Below are 19,170 nucleotides of genomic sequence, written 5' to 3'. Positions count from 1 at the left end.
CCTGTAGTCCCAGCTACTCGGGAGGCTGAGGCAGGAGAAGGGCGTAAACCCGGGAGGCGGAGCTTGCAGTGAGCTGAGATCCGGCCACTGCGCTCCAGCCTGGGCGACAGAGCGAGACTCCGTCTCAAAAAAAAAAAAAAAGAAGAAACACTTTCCAAAAACAAGGAATGGCTCAGCAAAGCTTCACAAATGGAAGAGGTTAGTTTATGTACCAGAAACTAAGGAAGTATTGAAAATGGGTGAACATAGTGGCTCAGGTACTTAGGAGAAGGAAGAACATCTAGAGTGGGATGCTGGATGAGGAGACTTTGAGGAAGTTTAAGTAGTCCAAGAAGCTGAAGGGTGAAATCCATCAGTCTGTGACATCTTGAAGATAATCGAGTTTGGGGTGACCACAGAGGGTGACAATTATGCCACTAAAGTGAGGTAAATGTGAAGCTTACTAGGATTGAGGGGAGAGGGATCCAAAAGCTAGGAAGCAAGCGGTGGTTAACATCCATGTAAGTTCAGGCAAGATGAGGGCATGCCGAGGAGCAAGAGGTCAAAGTCACTGATGGTAGGAGAGGGCGGACAAAGCTGACAGAACGCTACAGTAATTTTTTTAGGACCCCAGCTTTGTCGCTTAATAATTATGTAACTGGTAAGTTGTTTAACTTCCCTAAATTTCTGCTTCCTTGTCTTGAAAAAGGACATCACTAGGTAATGGTTCAGAGCATGGATTCTTGAGTCAGACTGCCTGGGTTCACAGTTCATCTGACACTTATTACTTGAGTGACCTTGAGCACTTCATGTAACTTTCTGTGCCTCATTTCTCATCTAAACAATGGGAATATTAACAGAACCTCTGAGTTATTAGAAGTAAAACAACCACAAGAATGGCTGGCACACTCTAAGCATTAAAAGAATGTTAGAACTTGCACTATAATAATACTAATCTATTGTATCCCTTAAGATTGCTGTAAGGCTAAATAGAATTATGTACCTGAAGGACTTAGTCTGCTGCTTGACACATGAAAATAAATTCATAACTATGAGCCAGTCAGGTAGAGACAGTAATTGTCAATGATTATTGAATTGCTAGTGTGGATATCACTTCTAGATTCTTATTTTTACTGAACAACAATATTAGAAAGCTCTTACTGCTATCCTTACTTCACAGATGGTGTAATCATGTCTGAGTGAGTTAAAATAACTTGCCAAAGTCATATAGATAGTAAGTAGAGAACTATGGTTGACATTGCTTATCTGTTGTAGATCCTGGATATCTAATCACTAAGATCTACTTATTGTAATAGCAGCAGAATGAGTACTGTCATTAACAATGCCAACAGCAATATATAAAATAACATAAACTGTGAAAGATGAAAATGTTATTGAAAGATGGATGGTAGTAGCAGTGGGAAGTGAAAGCAAATTCTACCCCATCTCTCCTATGTTTTGAAGTAAGTAGTAAAATGAAGAGGCTCATTTATGAAAGCTTTGTACTTTCTTAAACAAAGTGTAGGTTTCAATAAAGAAATGAAAGAAGTAGTGGAATTGAATATGTAAAAGAATTTTAAGAATATAAAATTGCCAGGCGTGGTGGCTAACGTCTGTAATCACAACATTTTTGGGGGCCGAGGTAGGTGGATTGCCTGAGGTCAGGAGTTCAAGACCAGTGTGACCAACATGGTGAAACCTTGTCTGTACTAAAAACACAAAAATTAGCTGGGCGAGGCAGTGGGCACCTGTAATCTCAGCTACTCGGGAGGCTGAGGCAGGAGAATCACTTGAACCCAGGAGGTGGAGATTGTAGTGAGCTGAGACCGCGCCACTGCACTCCAGCCTGGGCAACAAGAGCAAAACTCTGTCTAAAAAAAAAAAAAAAAAAAAATTATATATATAGAGAGTTGTTTAGCACAGTAGTTTCTAGACTTTCACATGCGTGATAAAAACCTGGGGGCTGTTAAAATACCGTTTGCTAGGTGTCAGAGATTCTGACTCAGTAGACGTGTTTGGGGCCTGAGAATTTGCATTTCTAACCAGATCCCAGGTGATTCTAGTATTGCTTGTCCTGCTTTGGGAATCACTGGCTTAGCAGTACCATGCCAGGTATTCCCCCAGGACATCACAAAAGGGGCAAATACGGGGTGAAGACCAGACCTAGAATAAACAAAGCTGGTCAAAGTTAGACATAGTGGAAATAAAGGGCTTACATTTTATTATAGAGGGGAGAGGCAAGGGTAGAATAGAAACACTGCTAAAATGGAAGATGTCCTTTAAAAAACACAAATTGACATTAGATTGTTAGATCAAAAATAAAAATGAAGTTCTCTGTTCTGCTTTTGACCATTCTTATTGACCAAATTGAGCAGCTGCTAAATTTTTCTTGGGGATATTTAAATAGCATGATATAGTATTTGTTAAGAAAATGAGTTTCTTTTTTTATTACAGTGTGAAAATCCAAATTAGAACTCCAATTTCTTACTAAGTATGACTTTGAGCAAGTTGTGATTACTTAAATTCTTCAGCCTCATTTCTCAGTCTGTTTCTTGTCGACATTTAAATAGCATGATATAGTATTAGTTAAGAATGAGAGGGTTTTTTTGTTTGTTACACTGTGAAAATTCAAATTCCAATTTCTTGCTAAGTATAACTTTGGGCAAGTTGTCATCACTTAAATTCTCTTAGCCCCATTTCTTGATCTGTATAATGGAAATGTTTCCATACTTCAAAAAAAGTATCATGAAGATTAAATAAATCAGTTATGAAAGAGGACACTGTCTGGTCCATAATAAATGGCTTGTCAAGGATAACCATTCTTATACAGAAATTTCCTAATCTTTAATAGACTTTTCAAAGAATGATTATTCCATATCTTTTTCTCCAGAATGATTTTGCACTGATTAAATAGTGTTAATTCTGTACCCATGAACACATGGTTGTTCCATATCAAGATGAAATTCTAGCTGCTTTCATGAAGTGCAGAAGACATGTAATAGGAATTTTATCTACCATTTCGAATTCATACAGAATTGATTGAAATGCATCAGCCTCTTAGTCTGTGCCTTAATAGTCCATCTAAAGTATCTGATGGGAAATGACCAGAAAAGAAAATCCACAGTCTTCTTTAAATCAATAACTGTCTTAGAATCCTTCCAACTTTATCCTTCAATACTTACCCATGCCCCGACCCTCAAAAACACACCTCTTTTTCAACTAGTCTCCTCTCTCAGATATTGCTGAACTACTGTAGATCACTTCTGTAAGACTTAACTCGTGAGGTCATACGTTCCCCAAGCCCTCCCATTATTTTTTCTCTTGGAGAATTGGGTCGAGTTCTCCACTTTTTTAAACCCCTTGGCACTAGCACAATGCTTTTCATATGGCACGTTCTTAGGAATGAGCATCCATTTCTTTTTGTGCAAAGACTCTTAACTGAGGGTAATTATAACTTCCTCTCCTGAGGTATATGTAGGTGGTAACAGATCTTTCTTCTATGAATATTTATTTCAAGCAATTGACTATTTATTTGTTCTCTAGCTTTTAATGGGGACAGATTGCTGTTCTGGGTATCCTATCAATTCTAGGAAGCTGAGTTATTTTCATAGAATAACTGTAGATTGACAGCTATGGACTGTAATTTAGAGTACTCCTGTAGATAAATCCTCACTTGAGATAGTTGCTGAGTTCAAGTACATGGCCCAGTCTGGCCTCATTCTTACATCTTGCAAAGAACACTGGAATCCCCTGAAACTAGCAGCCATCACATTGCCTTTTACTGCCTGTTCATCACTAGATCCTCCTCAGCCAACCACTGCCTCTGAAGCTCTGCTTTCAAAATTAAATTAAGAAGTAATGCTTCAGAGGCTATATGGTGTCCTCTTAAAGAACCTCACCATTATTAATATTTAATATAGTTATATATATTATATTATGCTTGTTTCACAGTCATCATTTTTGTTTGGTCTGATGCTAGAAGTCAGAAGCATTAAATATGTTTTCTGTATATTAACAGACTGAAGGAAATAGATTATATAACAAGAAACATTTAATGTTCGTGTGAGTTTTGTTATCCCTAGGATTACTCTTAACTGTGACACTTAAAATTGGGTTTCACAGCACTACTGCCCTGAAAATGATGTTCATCATTAAAACATTTTAAAGTTATTCTCTGATCAAAAGACTTGTCTAGCAATGAAAACCACACAAGTAAATCAATTCTCAAAATTGTTCCACAGGTGAGTTCTTTCCTATTGACCTAGCCCAGCACGAAATAATAGAGTGATTTTTTAAGAAGCTGTAAAATACAATGTTTTTTGAAGAAAACACACAGTAAAGATACTTAATAGGAGAAATGTGTTTAGTAAAGAATGATATAATTTGAAATGAGACATCCTGGGGTCTATAACCCAGCTCTGCCTCATACCTCATAGTGATATTTGGGAAAACGATTCTGTATTCAGTTTTCTCATGAGTAAAAGAAGTATCAGTATGCCTGCTTTCATGGTCATAAACATAGAAATAATAGGCAGTGGGGACTCCAAAAGAGAAGAGTGTGAAAGTGCTGGGGGTGCTGGTGAGGGTCGAAAAATTATCTCTCAGGTATAATTATCTATTTAGGTAATGGGTACCCTAGAAGCCTAAACCTCACCATTGCACAATCTATCCACATGACAAGCCTATACATGTATCCCTTGAATCTAAAATAATAATAAAAGAAAGAATGCCTGCCTTATAGAGTCATGTGAGGGATAAAGATAATGTACATTACAAATGTTGTGATAGATAGATAGATAGATAGATAGATAGATGATAGATAGATAGATAGATATACACACACTTATTATTTGATTCAATTCTGATTTCACCTGCCTCCTAAAATGTAAAACAAAGGCAATTATGAAGATGATTTTATAATATAATTTATATCTTCTCTCTTTCCACTCTAGAAAAAGCATTTTCTGGAAATAAATACATTTTGTAAAATTAAATACTTGTTTGATTTTTTAAATTGTAAAAGTAAGTTTTATATAATATCAGGCAGTATATTTATATCATTATTATATATTAAAACAAACCATCAATGAAACACTCTAGCAAATTACACTTTTTTTTAACAATAAACACAGTAAAACATAGCTTTCTCAGAAGAAATAAAGAAGTCACACATATATATAGCTGAAATTGAAGTTCCAAATAATAAGATGAATCTCAAGCAGTCTGGTATTTCATTTCACTTAAGGTCTTTCTCCTTATAATTGGCATCTAAGGTGCTAGATTGAAAACCCACTCCTGGTGTGAATGTAAGTCAGAGATAGGCCATCAGTAATTGGGCTGGGGAAAAAAAAGGAAAGAAATGTGCAAACTAATGTGTAAAATAATAATGTTATTATTTCTTAAGGAAATACATAGAAATTGGTGGGTGCTCTTAATTTTTCAAAGAACAGTATTACAGTCTCTATGACATAAAATAAAGGCCATTTGCTTATTAAAGATGTTTTCAAAATAATAAACCATTTGAAAATCACTTAAATTTGTTGGGGTTTTTTGTGATTTCCTCTGCAGCAAATAACATTCTCAAATAAATTTGCTGATTATTGTCAGGTTAAAGACTGATTTCTATTTTTCTTCTACTTGTCACACACACATACACTTTCCTCTTCTTTTACAGTATGAAATAATCACATATCATTATTTTATGCACACTGATGTTCTTAAATGGCAGGAAGCTCTATACCACTATAGAGACTGCCAAAATCAAGAGGTATAATAGTAATCACGACATAGAAATGTTTGGAAAGGCAAATGCAGCTGCTGAAAACCTGTACCACAAACTACCTGATGATTAGCATTCAGTATGGCCCATAATGAGTTGGCTTTGAAATTCCTAGTCATATTTTCTCTAACCCACAGCCACAAACACTCTCAAGTATCAAGCCCACCCCAAAATGATTTTCCCAGAAGAGGTGAAAGGAGCACTGGTGACTTATCACTTCTACAGATGATGTTCATTTTCCCTAAATCAATCAGTCCACTTCCATTTGGGCAGTGGATTGTCACTTAACAGGGAACTAGAGTTCCTCACCTCAGGTGTGGAACTAATTCTTTCCTGCAGGGTCTGCAGTAGACTGACTCGGGCTGTTTAATCTATTTAATCTAATCAAATCAGGGCTTGGATGCCTCCCTTTGTCACATCTGATACCCCCACTCCCATATTAAAAAGGGAATACACAGGCATGAGCCAACCCTCTGAGTCCCTTGATACATCATTAAGTTGTAAAAATGACTTCATCACTCACGACAGAGAGATTAGACAGCCCCAGTGGTAGCATATGGCAGTGGAAGCATCACTCTACCAGCTGCCCACATGACTCTCTCCTTCCTCAAATCATGTCCCTCCCCTCCAGAAGCTGCCTCTGCACTGCAGTAGCAGAAGACTGCTGCAGTGGGGAAACCCAGAGCTAGTAAGGGGTAAGGGGATTGGAGAATGAAAAGAGAGAGAGAGAAACTCATATCGACAAAGCACATGCAAGCCCTTGGAGACCCCTCCCTCCTCAATCCATCTATTCATCTTATGGTAAAGGGTATTTTCTTTTGTCGGAAAAATGCAGGCTTCTCCTGCCTTACCCCAGATACCTAACCTATGGGGTCCACAATAGGAAGGCGGCTAGATGTTTGATTGGCAGCTAGATGCACGAGATAGAAAAAGTCACCTCTGGCCTTAAAAGACTGGGTGCCTATAAACCATTTCCATCAGAACAGGATGATGGTCCCTTTCAGCAGGATTTACGTTCATAGTCTGAATTATTTTCTCACACATAAGGAATTCACAAATATTTCTCACTGGAAGGATTGAGGAACTCCTCCTTGCAATGGAGGTTACAATGGAGAGAGGGAAAAAATTACATAGATAGACCAACAGCGTGAGTGTTTGTGTGTGTGTGTGTGTGTGTGTGTGTGTGTGTGTGTTTGATGATGGTGCTTAGGAATTCATTTCCAATGCTTATTTCAACAATAAATAAAGCACATCTTTATTGTTTCATCTCTCTGAAGAAAAAAGACAGAACATCACCAGTAAAATTACTCCTTTCTGGGCTTAATACGTGAAGATATTACGTTTAAAATGTCTGTCTTCTTCTCTTTTTGAAAATTATTCTAGCAAGAGATTTTTCATAATTATGCCAGTCAGAATATTTACCTAAAGAATATTAAAATGTATTTTTGTAAATACAAATGCACACCAGTAAATTTTAAAACCATGCTTTTGGATGTGCTCACTTTTACATATAAATTACTTTCTATTTGATACAGCATATAAATTGAGTTGCATCAGTCAAAATCCCAAAGATAAATCCCTTCATTTCTGCAGACAAAAGTCTAATCTACACCCAGTCATGTTCAAATCTCTGCAATTTTAGTTGTAAGAGCCCAAACTGCCAATGTGTCTGAGTGGCAGAAAAAGTTATAAATACCATGTTTTCTGCTATAGAATATCAGATTATTTGTCTTCGTCATTATCAAGTGTAGAGTTTGCCTTTTTCAGAGAAAAGGGTAGAATCAGCTATGTTGTAGCCAAATAGCTTGGGAGCCAGTACCCACACACACAAAAATACAGTATGATTCTCCTGCCAAAATAAAATCTAAGGATCCCTTGGGCCTGCTAAAGGCTTCTCTCTCTAATTCATGAAATTCTTCCCTGGATTTGGGGCATGATAGATTGTAATCACTCATTCGGAGAGCAGATGGCTCAGCTTACTGCTGAAAGTGAACTTTGCAATGAAGCATATAGTCAGACAGAGATGTTAAATTTCATTGTAAAGGTACCTTGCTATCAAGTATTATCAGGCATGTGAGTTCTAGTCACAATCCCTTTGTGACCTCAAATACATCACTTCTCCCTCATTCTCTATTTCATTTCCTGCTCTGTAAAATGAGAGGGTTGGATTAGATGAGTTCTGTCCAGCAATAATATGGGCTCCTCCTTTTGTGGGGTTCACTATATGCTACAACCAAGTGTAATCCTAAGTGTCTTATTCAAATAAAGAAGTATTTTTTCTTTAGAAAAAGTCAAGTTAGAAATTCAAGAAATACTTGAAAAGACAAAAATAAAGGATTACGGTAGGGGAAAATAAACTATAACTTTGTATAGAGAAGTCTAACCTCAAGCTAAAATGCATTTCTCTAAATGTATTTATGCTTGGCTAGAATTCAAAGATTGGATGCACTGAATTACTAGCACTCTATATACTTGGCTAAAAATATTTTTAAAAATAACTCTTTTAAAGGCCTTCAAATAAAATTTATGGAATTTTTAGTGAATAATAATTTCAATTTGAATAATGTACACGGGGAAATAATTTTAAAGGTAGAAATATGACTCATGAAAAAAGACATTTTTATCATATTGGAAATAAACCAGTTACATTACTAACACTTAAGGTAAATTTATACTAATATAAGCTGAATAGTCACAGAAATTTATTTTCCTTCCACTTTTTTCTAAAGTTAAGATTTCATTAATAATAAATAATAACAGCCAGCAATTACCTAGTTCCAGGTACTTCAAAAAACTACATATATTTAGCTGTTATGACCCACATGTGGTAGGTACTTTGATTAGCCTTCTTTTACAGAAATACAAACTGAGGTGCAAAGGGGTTAAATAACATTTTATATCATTCAGTCACTAAGTAACACATTCAAGAGCCTGAACCTACAGTTTGGCTTTAAAGCCTAAATCTTTCTGCTTTTTTTTTTTTAAGCCCCAAACACCTTGTTGTGATATTTATTTTATTTATTTAACGAATATTTATCATGAGTCAGGTACTCTCTGAGATGCTAGCAATACAACAGTGAAAAAGAAAACATAGACAAAACTCCCATTAGACAAACAGATAAATAAGTAAAATATTGATATGACAGGTGGTGATAAGTGCTATGCAAAAAATTAAAGCAGGGCTGAGAAATCAAGAAGACAGGAGCAGGGTATTAAAAATATCAAATAGAGTTTGAATAATATCACCATCTAAATAAAGGCAAAAACACTTTTTGTAATACAGTGCTATACATTAAAAATATAATGTTCTTCAAATCCCTTTGCTGTATCTGATTTTTTGTGATTATGCCTTTTGCAAAAAATATATATATATTTATATATGTATTATATTTATATATTTCATATATATTTTATGTATTTCATATATTATATATATATGCTATTTATGCCATTAAACACTTGTCCAGGTTCTTCATAGCAATTTAAATGCAGGGTAAAACCAGTCTTCAGGAATTTCATATTTGTAAATATCTGGATTACTATAAGTCCATGTCCTGTATTATTTAAAGACAAAAATAATTTGCCCCCCACATCTTTTTATTACTATATTAATATATTCTCATCTTAAAACATCAAAGATTTTGTAAGGAATCTTCCTTTGACCTCCCACCCTAAGGCTTTTCCTGGAGTGACTGAATTCTCCAGCCCATAATGTGCAATAGCTTTTTAAGGGAAGACAAAGGAAAATGTGATGCAAGAGCTGTCCCTCCTCTTGTCCCCTTCGTGGGAGTAAATTGGGTTTACTCCTCTCCTGACTCTTCCAACTCCTCCTCTCAATGATCAGGAAAGTAAATATACTTAGAATCTGAGTAGTATAAGAACCAGGAGTCTGCATTGTGACCAGGAGTGGTGCTGTCTTTGCTTAATCAATAAACTGAAGAAGCCAAATAATTGCTCTTTGTTTTTCATTGAGAAATTTGCCAAGAGGTGTGACCAGGAGCCCTTCTGTCTTGAGTGGCTGTCTCCACACACCTCAGTTTATCTTCCTTGGTTCCACCCACAACTGTGATGGCAAACACTTTCCAAAATGAGCCTCTTTTACACCTAAAGGGAAAGGAATCTGTCCCCAATATCACACACAAGGGAAATCTCATTCTACTATTAAATGATCAATATGGAGAAGCTTATTTGAATGCGTACATGATGCTTATAAGTGGAAGACTGGTTTTGCTGCTTTGTCTTTACTGTTTTTGAAAGAGATCATAATAGGAAATATACATCTTTCAAACAACTTGTAAAAATATCTGATTTTGTATTTATTAAAAGTCTTCCAAGGAAAAATTCTATGTAGCATCTGTAGTATTAATTGGACATTCACCATGTTAATAATAGGGGTATCAGGATGGTTAAATTTTTATCATTTTTATAATTTTTTTCTTACTAACATGCAATACTGTTATAAACTGAAAAGAAAATGTTATACATGTTTAAAAATCATTGCCACACAAGGCTTCAACTGCATTTTGCAATGTTTTGTTATATTTTCAAAATGAAGCAAAATGTCAGAATCTTCAGGCAAGATAAGATAGTTGATCTCTGTAATTTTCTATAGGTTCATGATATTTTACAATACATTTTTAATTTAATTTTCTCAGTATCATAGAACATAACATATCATATATGAAAATATTAAGGCCTCTCCCTTGAATACCCATTTAAAGGTAAGATTAATTTGGATCCAAATAGGAATTCTAGAAATTAAAATTTTTTTCTATACAAAAATTAGCTGAGTGTGGTGGTGCATGCCTGTAGTCCCGCTACTGGGGAGGCTGAAGAGGGAGAATCTTTTGAACCCAGGAAGCGGAGTTTGCAGTGAGCCCAGATCTTACCACTGCACTTCAGTCTGGCTACAGCATGAGAATCTGTCTAAAAAAAAAAAAATCCTTTGAGGAAAATCTACCAGATAAATTAGAACCTGAGTCAGCATCACTTTCTTCATTGCTAAATATGACACAGATAGTAATGAGTTTGCTTTAAAAAAAAAAAAAATCACAAAAACCCATTTACTGACCTCCTAGTGTTACAAAGAGGAAAAGCTGGAGCATCCCTGGTGTTTTTTCCTGGCCGGAAAATGTTAGCATTTTAATATTTGGCAAAGTGAATGTTCTGACTCTGAAAAAAACCCTTAAAGTCACCACCATTATATTTTCATTTTACATCATATTGAGTTCTTGTATCATTTTTGTTTTTTGGTGAATTGTTGCTTTTTTTTTTCTCCTGCAGTGAAAACATTCCATGCATGTATGTTTAGGGTATCTTTCTGAAAACTTTGTTTTATTTTAGGAAATACTTTCTAGGGAAAAAAAAGGAGTGAAGACTATATATATTGGGGATCTAAAATCCAAAAACGTAACATGTTCATAATCAATAATATTTCACAGAGTATTTCTTTAATTTTTTTGCCTAATATCAATGTTTTCTTTGATTTATCACATCCCTAAAAAGGGGTTCTCTACGTAGTTAATGACTTTCATCAAGTGTCCATCAGCAGATGGATAAAGAAAATGTGGTATATATACACACTAAATTCATTTTTTTAAAGGGACTATTTGTCTACTACTTGGTCTTAGTGTCAGCCATCCGTGTGTCAAGTAAAGACAGCCCTCAACAGGCATTATTCCTAACGTATGGCACTCCTGTCTGGACATTTTAAAGCACTGCCCCAACACCCTCACTCTAGGGATCCTTAAGCCTAAAATAAATTTCCAAGAATTCCTCCCCAGGCCCTGAGGACTCTGAGAAGCCTTGGGAAGAAAAGACACCGCTAGTGAAAGAGATTGTAATTGATAAAAGCCACAGTATGGGGCCTGAGAGATGAGGTGTTCCCAGGTTACAAAGGGCCAGGTTGCATATGACCACTACTAGGGAGGTGCCAACTTCTAGTCCTCTGCTGTTAAAATGTGACTTTTGGGTGTAGGAAGACGAATGAAGTTTTAGGTACAATAAAGACTAGAAGTCTTTATTTGTGGTATCTAAGCAGAAAGAACAGAAAGTGCTGGTGCATATGTTCTATGTGGGTTCAATTCAGACGTGAAGAACATTTAGTTTTGTTTATCAATATACACACAGTGAAGCAAAGGAAGCTACCTTTCACCCTCTGGTGGCCAGGCTATGCCCGTCGACACCCCCACCCCGTCAGTCCTTAGGACTTATGCTTTAGGGGTGTCTCTGCAGGTGCCGCTGGTGGCGCTTCTGGGAACAGGCGCTAGGACCTTGGTTGTGGACAGCGCAGCAAGGCAGGAGGCCACTTAAAGCAGCTGAGGGCTCCCCCAACTCCCGCCCCTAAGCAGCTCATTAACAGGTGGAATCGCATGGCTGGTTCCTGCCCTCCCCCTCACCCCCCCCCCCCCCAGAAACAAATCCTTCAAACCCAGAGCACGAACTGGGCGGGGTACGGGGCCAGGCATTCGAGGCGCCTTGCCAGGAGGTCAGACCCTCGGGGAGCCTGGGCGACTGTGGGGAGCGCAGGAGACAGCGCAGCATCTGCCGTTCCCCACTCCTTTGTGCACTCAGGCACACAGTCCCTGCTCTGCCTGCTCTTGGTCTGCCCCGAGCTCGGGTCAGGTTATAAAGCACGTCGATCATTTCGCCAAAAGCAAGTTCAGCCACAGCAGAGGGAACGAGGCCGCGTGCGCCTCTCCCAGAGAGCCTGCATTCGTTTAGGCGACTAATTCTGGAAGGAGTCACCAGCAGCTCCAGCCCTGACAGGGTGTGTCAAGGGACTGGAAGACTTGGTCTGGGAGTCCTCAAACCCCTCTGAGCTGTTGTCTCTGCTCCCAGCTTCTTCTGCCCCTTCGGAGGGAACAAACACCACGCCCTGAGCCCCAGCCCCGCCTGGTGCGTTACCTGTTGGCTGCCAGCCGAGACGCGATGTAGCCTCCCGGAATCTGGGTGATGATGTAGCCCCAAAAGAAGGAACCGTGGATCATCCCCACGGTTTCCGGGTCCCAGTTGAATTTGGCTTTCTATGGAGGGGTAGGAGAAATAAGCGTGAAGGGAAAGAGTAGCGTCAGTGCCAAAGGCTCACTTTCAGAGGTTCACAAGCCAAAAAGCCCCCAACGCTTGGGCGCTTCATGCATTCCAGGGATAAGAGTGGCTTCATTTTCGTTTCCTAACAAAATTGCCTCTTGCAACGAAAAAACCTTGCTCATTAGCAAAATGTATTGTGATTAATAGTGAGGCCACGCGCACCGGCTTTGCTCCCCGACTGCTGTCAGACAGATCGAATCATCTAAATGGAGGAATCTAGAGGGCCCGTCTTGGAAACTCAGACTCCCCATGAAGAGATTTGTTAGCCAGATGTGGAGACGCCTGGCAGGGGTCCACTTAACGAATCCGGTCAATGCGGACTCAGTAGTGTAGTGACTTCCAACCCTGGAGACTTAAATAGGGAAATTCTGGGGAAGGAAGGTGGGGAGGGAAGGAAGGTGGGGAGCGAAGGATGAAAGATGCAGGGCTCCTGGTGGCTAAGAGAAAGGGTGTCCCCACAAATGGGGATGGATACGGGCCTGAAGGATTTGGAGTGGTCGGTGAATTGGGAGGAGTAAAGGGAGAGGGAGTCATTGCTCAGGGGTTTTGATAAATGCGGGGCAGGGGCATTTCTGAAGGTGGAGGTCTAATTCCGTCCTAATAAGCCTAGGTGACTTCCCGAGGGGAACCTCAAAGTAAACTGGGTCGCAATATTTACGTCCGAAAGGTGGGAGCGCGCTTTTCCCGCCTGAGAACTGGGGACCCTTTTTCTCCTTTGATATTTTGACACCCAGAGGATTTTGCAAGGTCTCCCGGATTCCAAGAGCCTTCCCCAGTTCCTGCTCTCAACTCCTGCTTAGTCTGGTTTACGGCAGTTAGGGTTTCTAAGAAGGAAGTCCGGACCCAGGGGTTCTGTGACCTTGACGTGACCCTCCCCTCTGGGCGCGACTCCCCACCACCCTGGGACCCTCTTACGTTGTGGCTCCTCCTGGAGGAGGTAAACCTTCCCAAAGACCCCTCAGCCGAACTTGCTGATATGAACACAGCTGATTTTGTTTTCCAGTTTGTTTCATTTTGAATATTAAGAATGTTTTGGCGGGGACTGAATGAAGTCCTGGGAAAACTATAATTAATATGCTACACTATTCATCCAAGTAAAACAAACACACTTCTATTTAGACTTAGTGGACATTGCTAGTTACCAACGTCTTGTATTAAGTCACAGTTCACAAAACCTGATGAGCTAGAAGCTCTTTTCTACTTTGTAGACGAGGAAGGGAAGGCCCAGACAACAGAGCGAAAAGGGAACTGATAACACTACTGGGGTCCATTCTAGAACGGCAGAGTTAGAGAGGAGCTTAGGTAGCACCCAAACCTTCCTTTCAGTGCGGGAAAAACGGGGCTCAAACAGAAGATGTGGTTTTGCGAGGCCGCATGGCCGAAGGGCGGGAGCCAGGGCGGCCAGACGTTGCCCACCTCCTTGATGACCTTGCCTCCGCGGTGGATGGTGCTGTTGTTGACCATGTCCACAATGGCCACGCCCAGGTTGCAGCGGATGCCGAAGGAGATGCAAAAGCCCAGGCCGCTCATGATGGCGATAATGTAGCGGCGCGGCAGGCCGAAGCATGTGCAGTCGCACAGCGGAGCCTTCTTCTCGGGCACCTCTAGGGGCTTCCCATCCTCCGTCAGCTCGATCGTCTCCCTGGTGTCTTGCTTCTTCTCCAGCACCCTGGGCGGCAGAGCAGGGGCGAGTCAAGGACGTGGCGGCTTAGGTACCCCCGATACTGACCATTCCCATTTTTCAGAACCCGTCGGGGTTGGGAGGAGGGCCGTCGACCTCACCCCACCCTCGGGGATTAGGGTGGTGGGGTGACACCAAACTGCAAGACCTCCCACCCTCTCTCACGTTCTTCAGGTGCCTTTGGCCGCGGCGGCGACATCGTTTCAACTTTAGCACCTTTAGGCCTAAGGTAGCGAGTCCCTGTCTCGGGATCCACCCCTGGGCGCTCTGATTCAGATACACAGGCCGCTTGGGTCTAACTTTCTTGCAGGGTCTGCAGGGTCTGCATTTTGTGATGGCAGGGGTTACCAGAGCGTCCTCTGCACCTGAATAGGGGCCTCCCACTCCTACCCGCGCCCAGCAGGGCTTTACACTGACGACCGCCGTGTCCTCCTGCAACCCAGCACCAGAGGGCTACTCCGCTGCAGGCGGGCCCAACTTGAGAGCCTTTTCCACCGCGCTGCCTTTTCCGTTTCTAGCAAGTTGAGGTTTTCCAGGTTGACGATGCTGGTATTCTGCTCCCCAGCCCACCCCCGGAGCTGAGCCTGGGGCACCCCCGGGACTAAGGCCTCTCTAGGCCAGTGCCTGTGCATGAGAAGAAGGCCTGAGAGTTCTCGCCGAGAGTGTCATGCACTCTCCTTCCCCTTCATCCCGCTCCAGGGTTCTAGTTCAATGCTTATTCCCCTGTTACACTTCTTACTATTTTTTTTCCTTATTACTGGAGTTGGAGACAAAGGACAACAGCATATGGCCGACACCTAAGCTTCCTACTGCCAGAACATGAATAATTAATTATTCACAATCTTGCGTCATTACTATCTCTCTTACAAACACCGAAAAATGTCAAGGATCCCTTTCTCAAGACGCAAAATGCGACTCCCAGATGTACAAACGTGCCCCCAAATCAACTTTTGTAAGATATTCCACATCAAAGAGGAAGATCTCACTTCAATATTTGTTTTTGCATAGTGTTTCATGAGATTTTAACCATCAATTCTTTTTGGCTTTGGTCCTTGGGAGAAGGGGTAAATGAAAAGGGGAACGCGGAGAAAAGGAATGGTTTTACTAAAAGGTGGCAGTGTTCTAGTCTACAACATATTTATGAAATTTCTATTAATAACAAACAAACGAAAGGAATGTAGATGATAACATCTCCATATGTAGCCCCTTGTGATTTATACTTTCGATATTTAAGCAAAGAGCCTCTCCGTTTACAATTTGCAGAAATTTTTTCCAGTCTACCATGTAATTGTTTTTCACCCGTGCCGTTTTAAATGCTATGTGCACATCCAATTGTTTTCACACACACACGGGTGAAACAAGCGAAATTTTTAAAATTAGTTTCAAATATGCATAGCTTGGAATATTGCTGTCAAACAGTTTGAGGCCACCAGAAAAAAATATCAGGCTTTTGAATTCTATAAAAAGCACCTGGAGAATAGGTCACAAAGGTATTTGTGGCTAGGTTAATGTTTATTCTTAAAGTCTGATCATAATGTTAGAAAACATTGCAATTTATTTTTACTGGGAGAAAAAAATTCAGCCAATGTGTGTGTGTGTGTGTGTGTGTGTGTGTGTGTGTGTGTGTGTGTGTTGCTTTTCCTGTATTGGCTTCGTGTGCTCAAATATACAAAGTTGAACTCTGCGGCCGGATGGCAGTTGTACTGGGAAAGAACATCCTTTTCCATGGTAGCTATGGGACTGCAGGGCCCTTGCGGTACCTACTGCCGCATAGGTGCATAATCGTGCCTACTTGAAGCCCGCCAAACCTGAAGAGATTTGGAAAATTTGGGAGTGGTTTGATCATTTTCTTTACATTTCTCATGCATTTAGAGACTTCAATTTTCCAAATATTAAAATTAGCGCCCCTTTGTAATTCTTTTTCCTTTTATGTCTGCTCTGTCTTCTTGATTTTGCTCTAATTATTAAGAAAAGCTGTATCCATATCATATACTTGAAATGATTTAAAGTTTTGCAAATTACAGCATAGTGTAGTGACTATAGGAGGATTCAATAATTAAATCATTTCTAGGACTTTCAAAGTAATGTTGCTTGTTATATTTATGGCTGTTCTTCCAGGCATTGACATTTCCTATGCAAGAAATAGACTCTAGGAGAAGAAAATAATTAAAAATGCATATACATTGTTTCAGGCTCAGAGAAAGGAATTGCTTCAACTATCAATTATTGATATATTTTGATTCTTCTTCATTCAATACAGAAAACATATTCCACTAGGGGATTCTCTACTATGCTTTTGAAGCTGAGACCTCTCTCTTTCTCTCTCCCCAACATATATATACACACCCACATATATATATATAACATATATACATATATATATATATAAACTATTACTCTTTGGAATTTCTTGGTTAATTTTTTTTAGAGGGTTGTGTTTTATATTCATTTGTCTGCATGAAAGGAATTTAATTTGGGGCATCTATGGGCACCAAAAGAAACGCTGTTTGAGCAGGTGCTGGTCATTTCTTAACTGTAAAGAAGATAAATCCTGTGTAATAAAGGATAAAACTCTGCAGTCACCAAAGCAAAAATCAAACACACACACACACACACACATACACACACACACCAGACAGGTTCATTTAGTGCAACATTCCTGCATTAATAAGCAGGTTTCCAGAGCACCCCTGCTCCAAGCAATGGGCAACAAAAAGACTTTCCGATCATATTACAATCTTTCTGAGCCACCAGGGTTTATGGAAACGGCCCTGCAGATTTTTTCATGCTGAGCCCCAGGTAAGCAAAGGTTTCCTTTGTCTTACCTGTAGATCTGGCCGAGGGATTTTCCAGCAAAATTCTTTAGCCCCTCTTTTCCTGGGGCCAAAATCCTTTGTTTTACTGATTCCATTCTTGCAAAGACTGTTGTCGGTTCTTGCCAGATTTAAATAGTGATTGCTAAAAAAGGCGAGGATTGCGCATATTGTCTTAATCTCTTAAAGTAGTTGTGGGTTTTTCCTTCTCAGCAGAATGGTAGTGGCTTGCCTCCAGCAAGAGTGAGAGTGAGAGAAGGGAGGGAGAGTGAGAATGAGAATACAACAGAATAGCTGCATGCAACCCACGGGTTTCCTAATAGGAGAGTTGGTAGACACAATCAGAAAGTCTCATTGGAAGGGGAGGATCCGGTGGCAAAGGGCGCAAGCAGTACCATGGTATTTGGGTAGATGCGGTTGAGTCCTTGTCCTGGAAGTCGGTCAGCTGAAAAACAATGTAAATTCCTCGTTTTGAAGACTTACTGCTCTCAAATCTGCTGGCTTTTAAACGGAGGGGCCGGAATGTCACAGAACCTTTGGGTAACAACAAAGTCAAAAGGATAGTACTTTTAAAAATGGTGTCTTTGCTGTAAGGAACAGAGCAGATTCAAAACTCATGGGAGCATCTCAGGTCTCAGGTGAGCAATGCTGCTATTAGTTTTTCCTCTCTGCCCATGATCTCCTCCCATCACGCCAGCGTAACTCTGCTCTGCGGTAGAGTCAAATTAAGATGGAGAAGGCTTGCTGCTCTTTGAGGACGTGAGTAAATAAAAGATACACCGTTCTGATTTGGGCAGCGTCAGGGAATATTTTTTTTCAGCGGCTGACAGCGCCCGTTTGGGCGGGTCTCAGTACAATGGTTCAGCACCACGGACAGAGTAAGTTTCAGAAAAAGGGGATGCTTCTTTTGGCTAGCTAGGTTGCCAACTTTCTAGGGGAGCTGGGCGGATCGCCCTGACCAAGGACCATACTGGGGCTCTTCAGGAACGGATGCTATGGAAACCATGTGGGAAGATGTCATCATCTCCAGAGTTTGCAGGGAGAATGGTGCATTTAGCTCTGCTAGGGAAGACAACTTTAGTAAAAATTGACAAGTTACTTCCAGTTTGCTACGTTTTGTCCAGCACGCTGATGCCAGTATTGCAGGCAAGAAAGATTTCAATATATTTAACTTATGTTTGTGGTGTTCCAAGACACCTAGGCTCCCTTGAATATAAAATATGTGCACACAAAACACACAATTATATTGTTCATGTGTTTGCTTTAACCTCTGACAGGAAAAAGATGAAAGAAAGAAAGGGAGAGAAGGAAAAATAGAGCAAGGGAGAAATAAATAAAAAGAAGTGGGAGGAGAAAAAAAGAATAGCTATAAACTCGGTGAAGCTGATTAAATAAAAGAGAGTTACTTTAATATAAATTCCTTGGAATTTTAAGCATCTTTATTTAACTAATTTACAATGCACTACTGAAATACCAATATACTGATGAAATATGTGGCTATACTTTGTGCTTGCCAACAAATTGTAATTGATAATTCAAAGATTTATTAACAAAAAAGATTTATTCTAATTTACATATATTACATTCAAATCTTATTTTATTTTTCTTTGTATCTCCTTCTCCTAAAGCGTAAATTTTGAAAGACATTCATGTAAGATTTTTGGTTTTATGTATATAGGTACAGTATCAATGAATTTATCTCATTAAGCAAGAAAACTGTGCTAGATTAATGTAAATTATTAATCTCTTTCACATGAATCACAAACTTCTTGTGTACAACTCAGGCCAATGCTTACAAAAGCGATTGGCCTTGAACCACATTTTCAAGG

The 19,170-nt window shown here is 39.8% G+C and overlaps 1 protein-coding gene across 3 annotated transcripts in view; it reads right to left on the bottom strand.

Annotated features, from left to right (window-relative positions):
* Positions 1-18,304, bottom strand: part of SLC17A6 (solute carrier family 17 (vesicular glutamate transporter), member 6) — a 42,246-nt gene extending 23,942 nt beyond the window's left edge. For all 3 annotated transcript variants that reach the window (XM_011937509.1, XM_011937510.1, XM_011937511.1), the window contains exons 1-3: positions 17,354-18,304; positions 14,264-14,516; positions 12,665-12,783 (exon numbers count right to left, since the gene is read on the bottom strand). In XM_011937509.1, the coding sequence (XP_011792899.1) occupies positions 12,665-12,783; positions 14,264-14,516; positions 17,354-17,439 (458 nt within the window). In that variant the 5' untranslated portion in view covers positions 17,440-18,304. The remainder of the gene's footprint in view (positions 1-12,664; positions 12,784-14,263; positions 14,517-17,353) is intronic.
* Between the last annotated feature and the right edge of the window lie 866 nt (positions 18,305-19,170).

The sequence above is a fragment of the Colobus angolensis genome, unplaced genomic scaffold (assembly GCF_000951035.1).
Source record: "Colobus angolensis palliatus isolate OR3802 unplaced genomic scaffold, Cang.pa_1.0 Scaffold164, whole genome shotgun sequence".
In the NCBI taxonomy this organism is placed as follows: domain Eukaryota; kingdom Metazoa; phylum Chordata; class Mammalia; order Primates; family Cercopithecidae; genus Colobus; species Colobus angolensis.
Note: the sequence above shows the minus strand (reverse complement) of the source record. Positions and strands in the feature narration are given on the sequence as shown.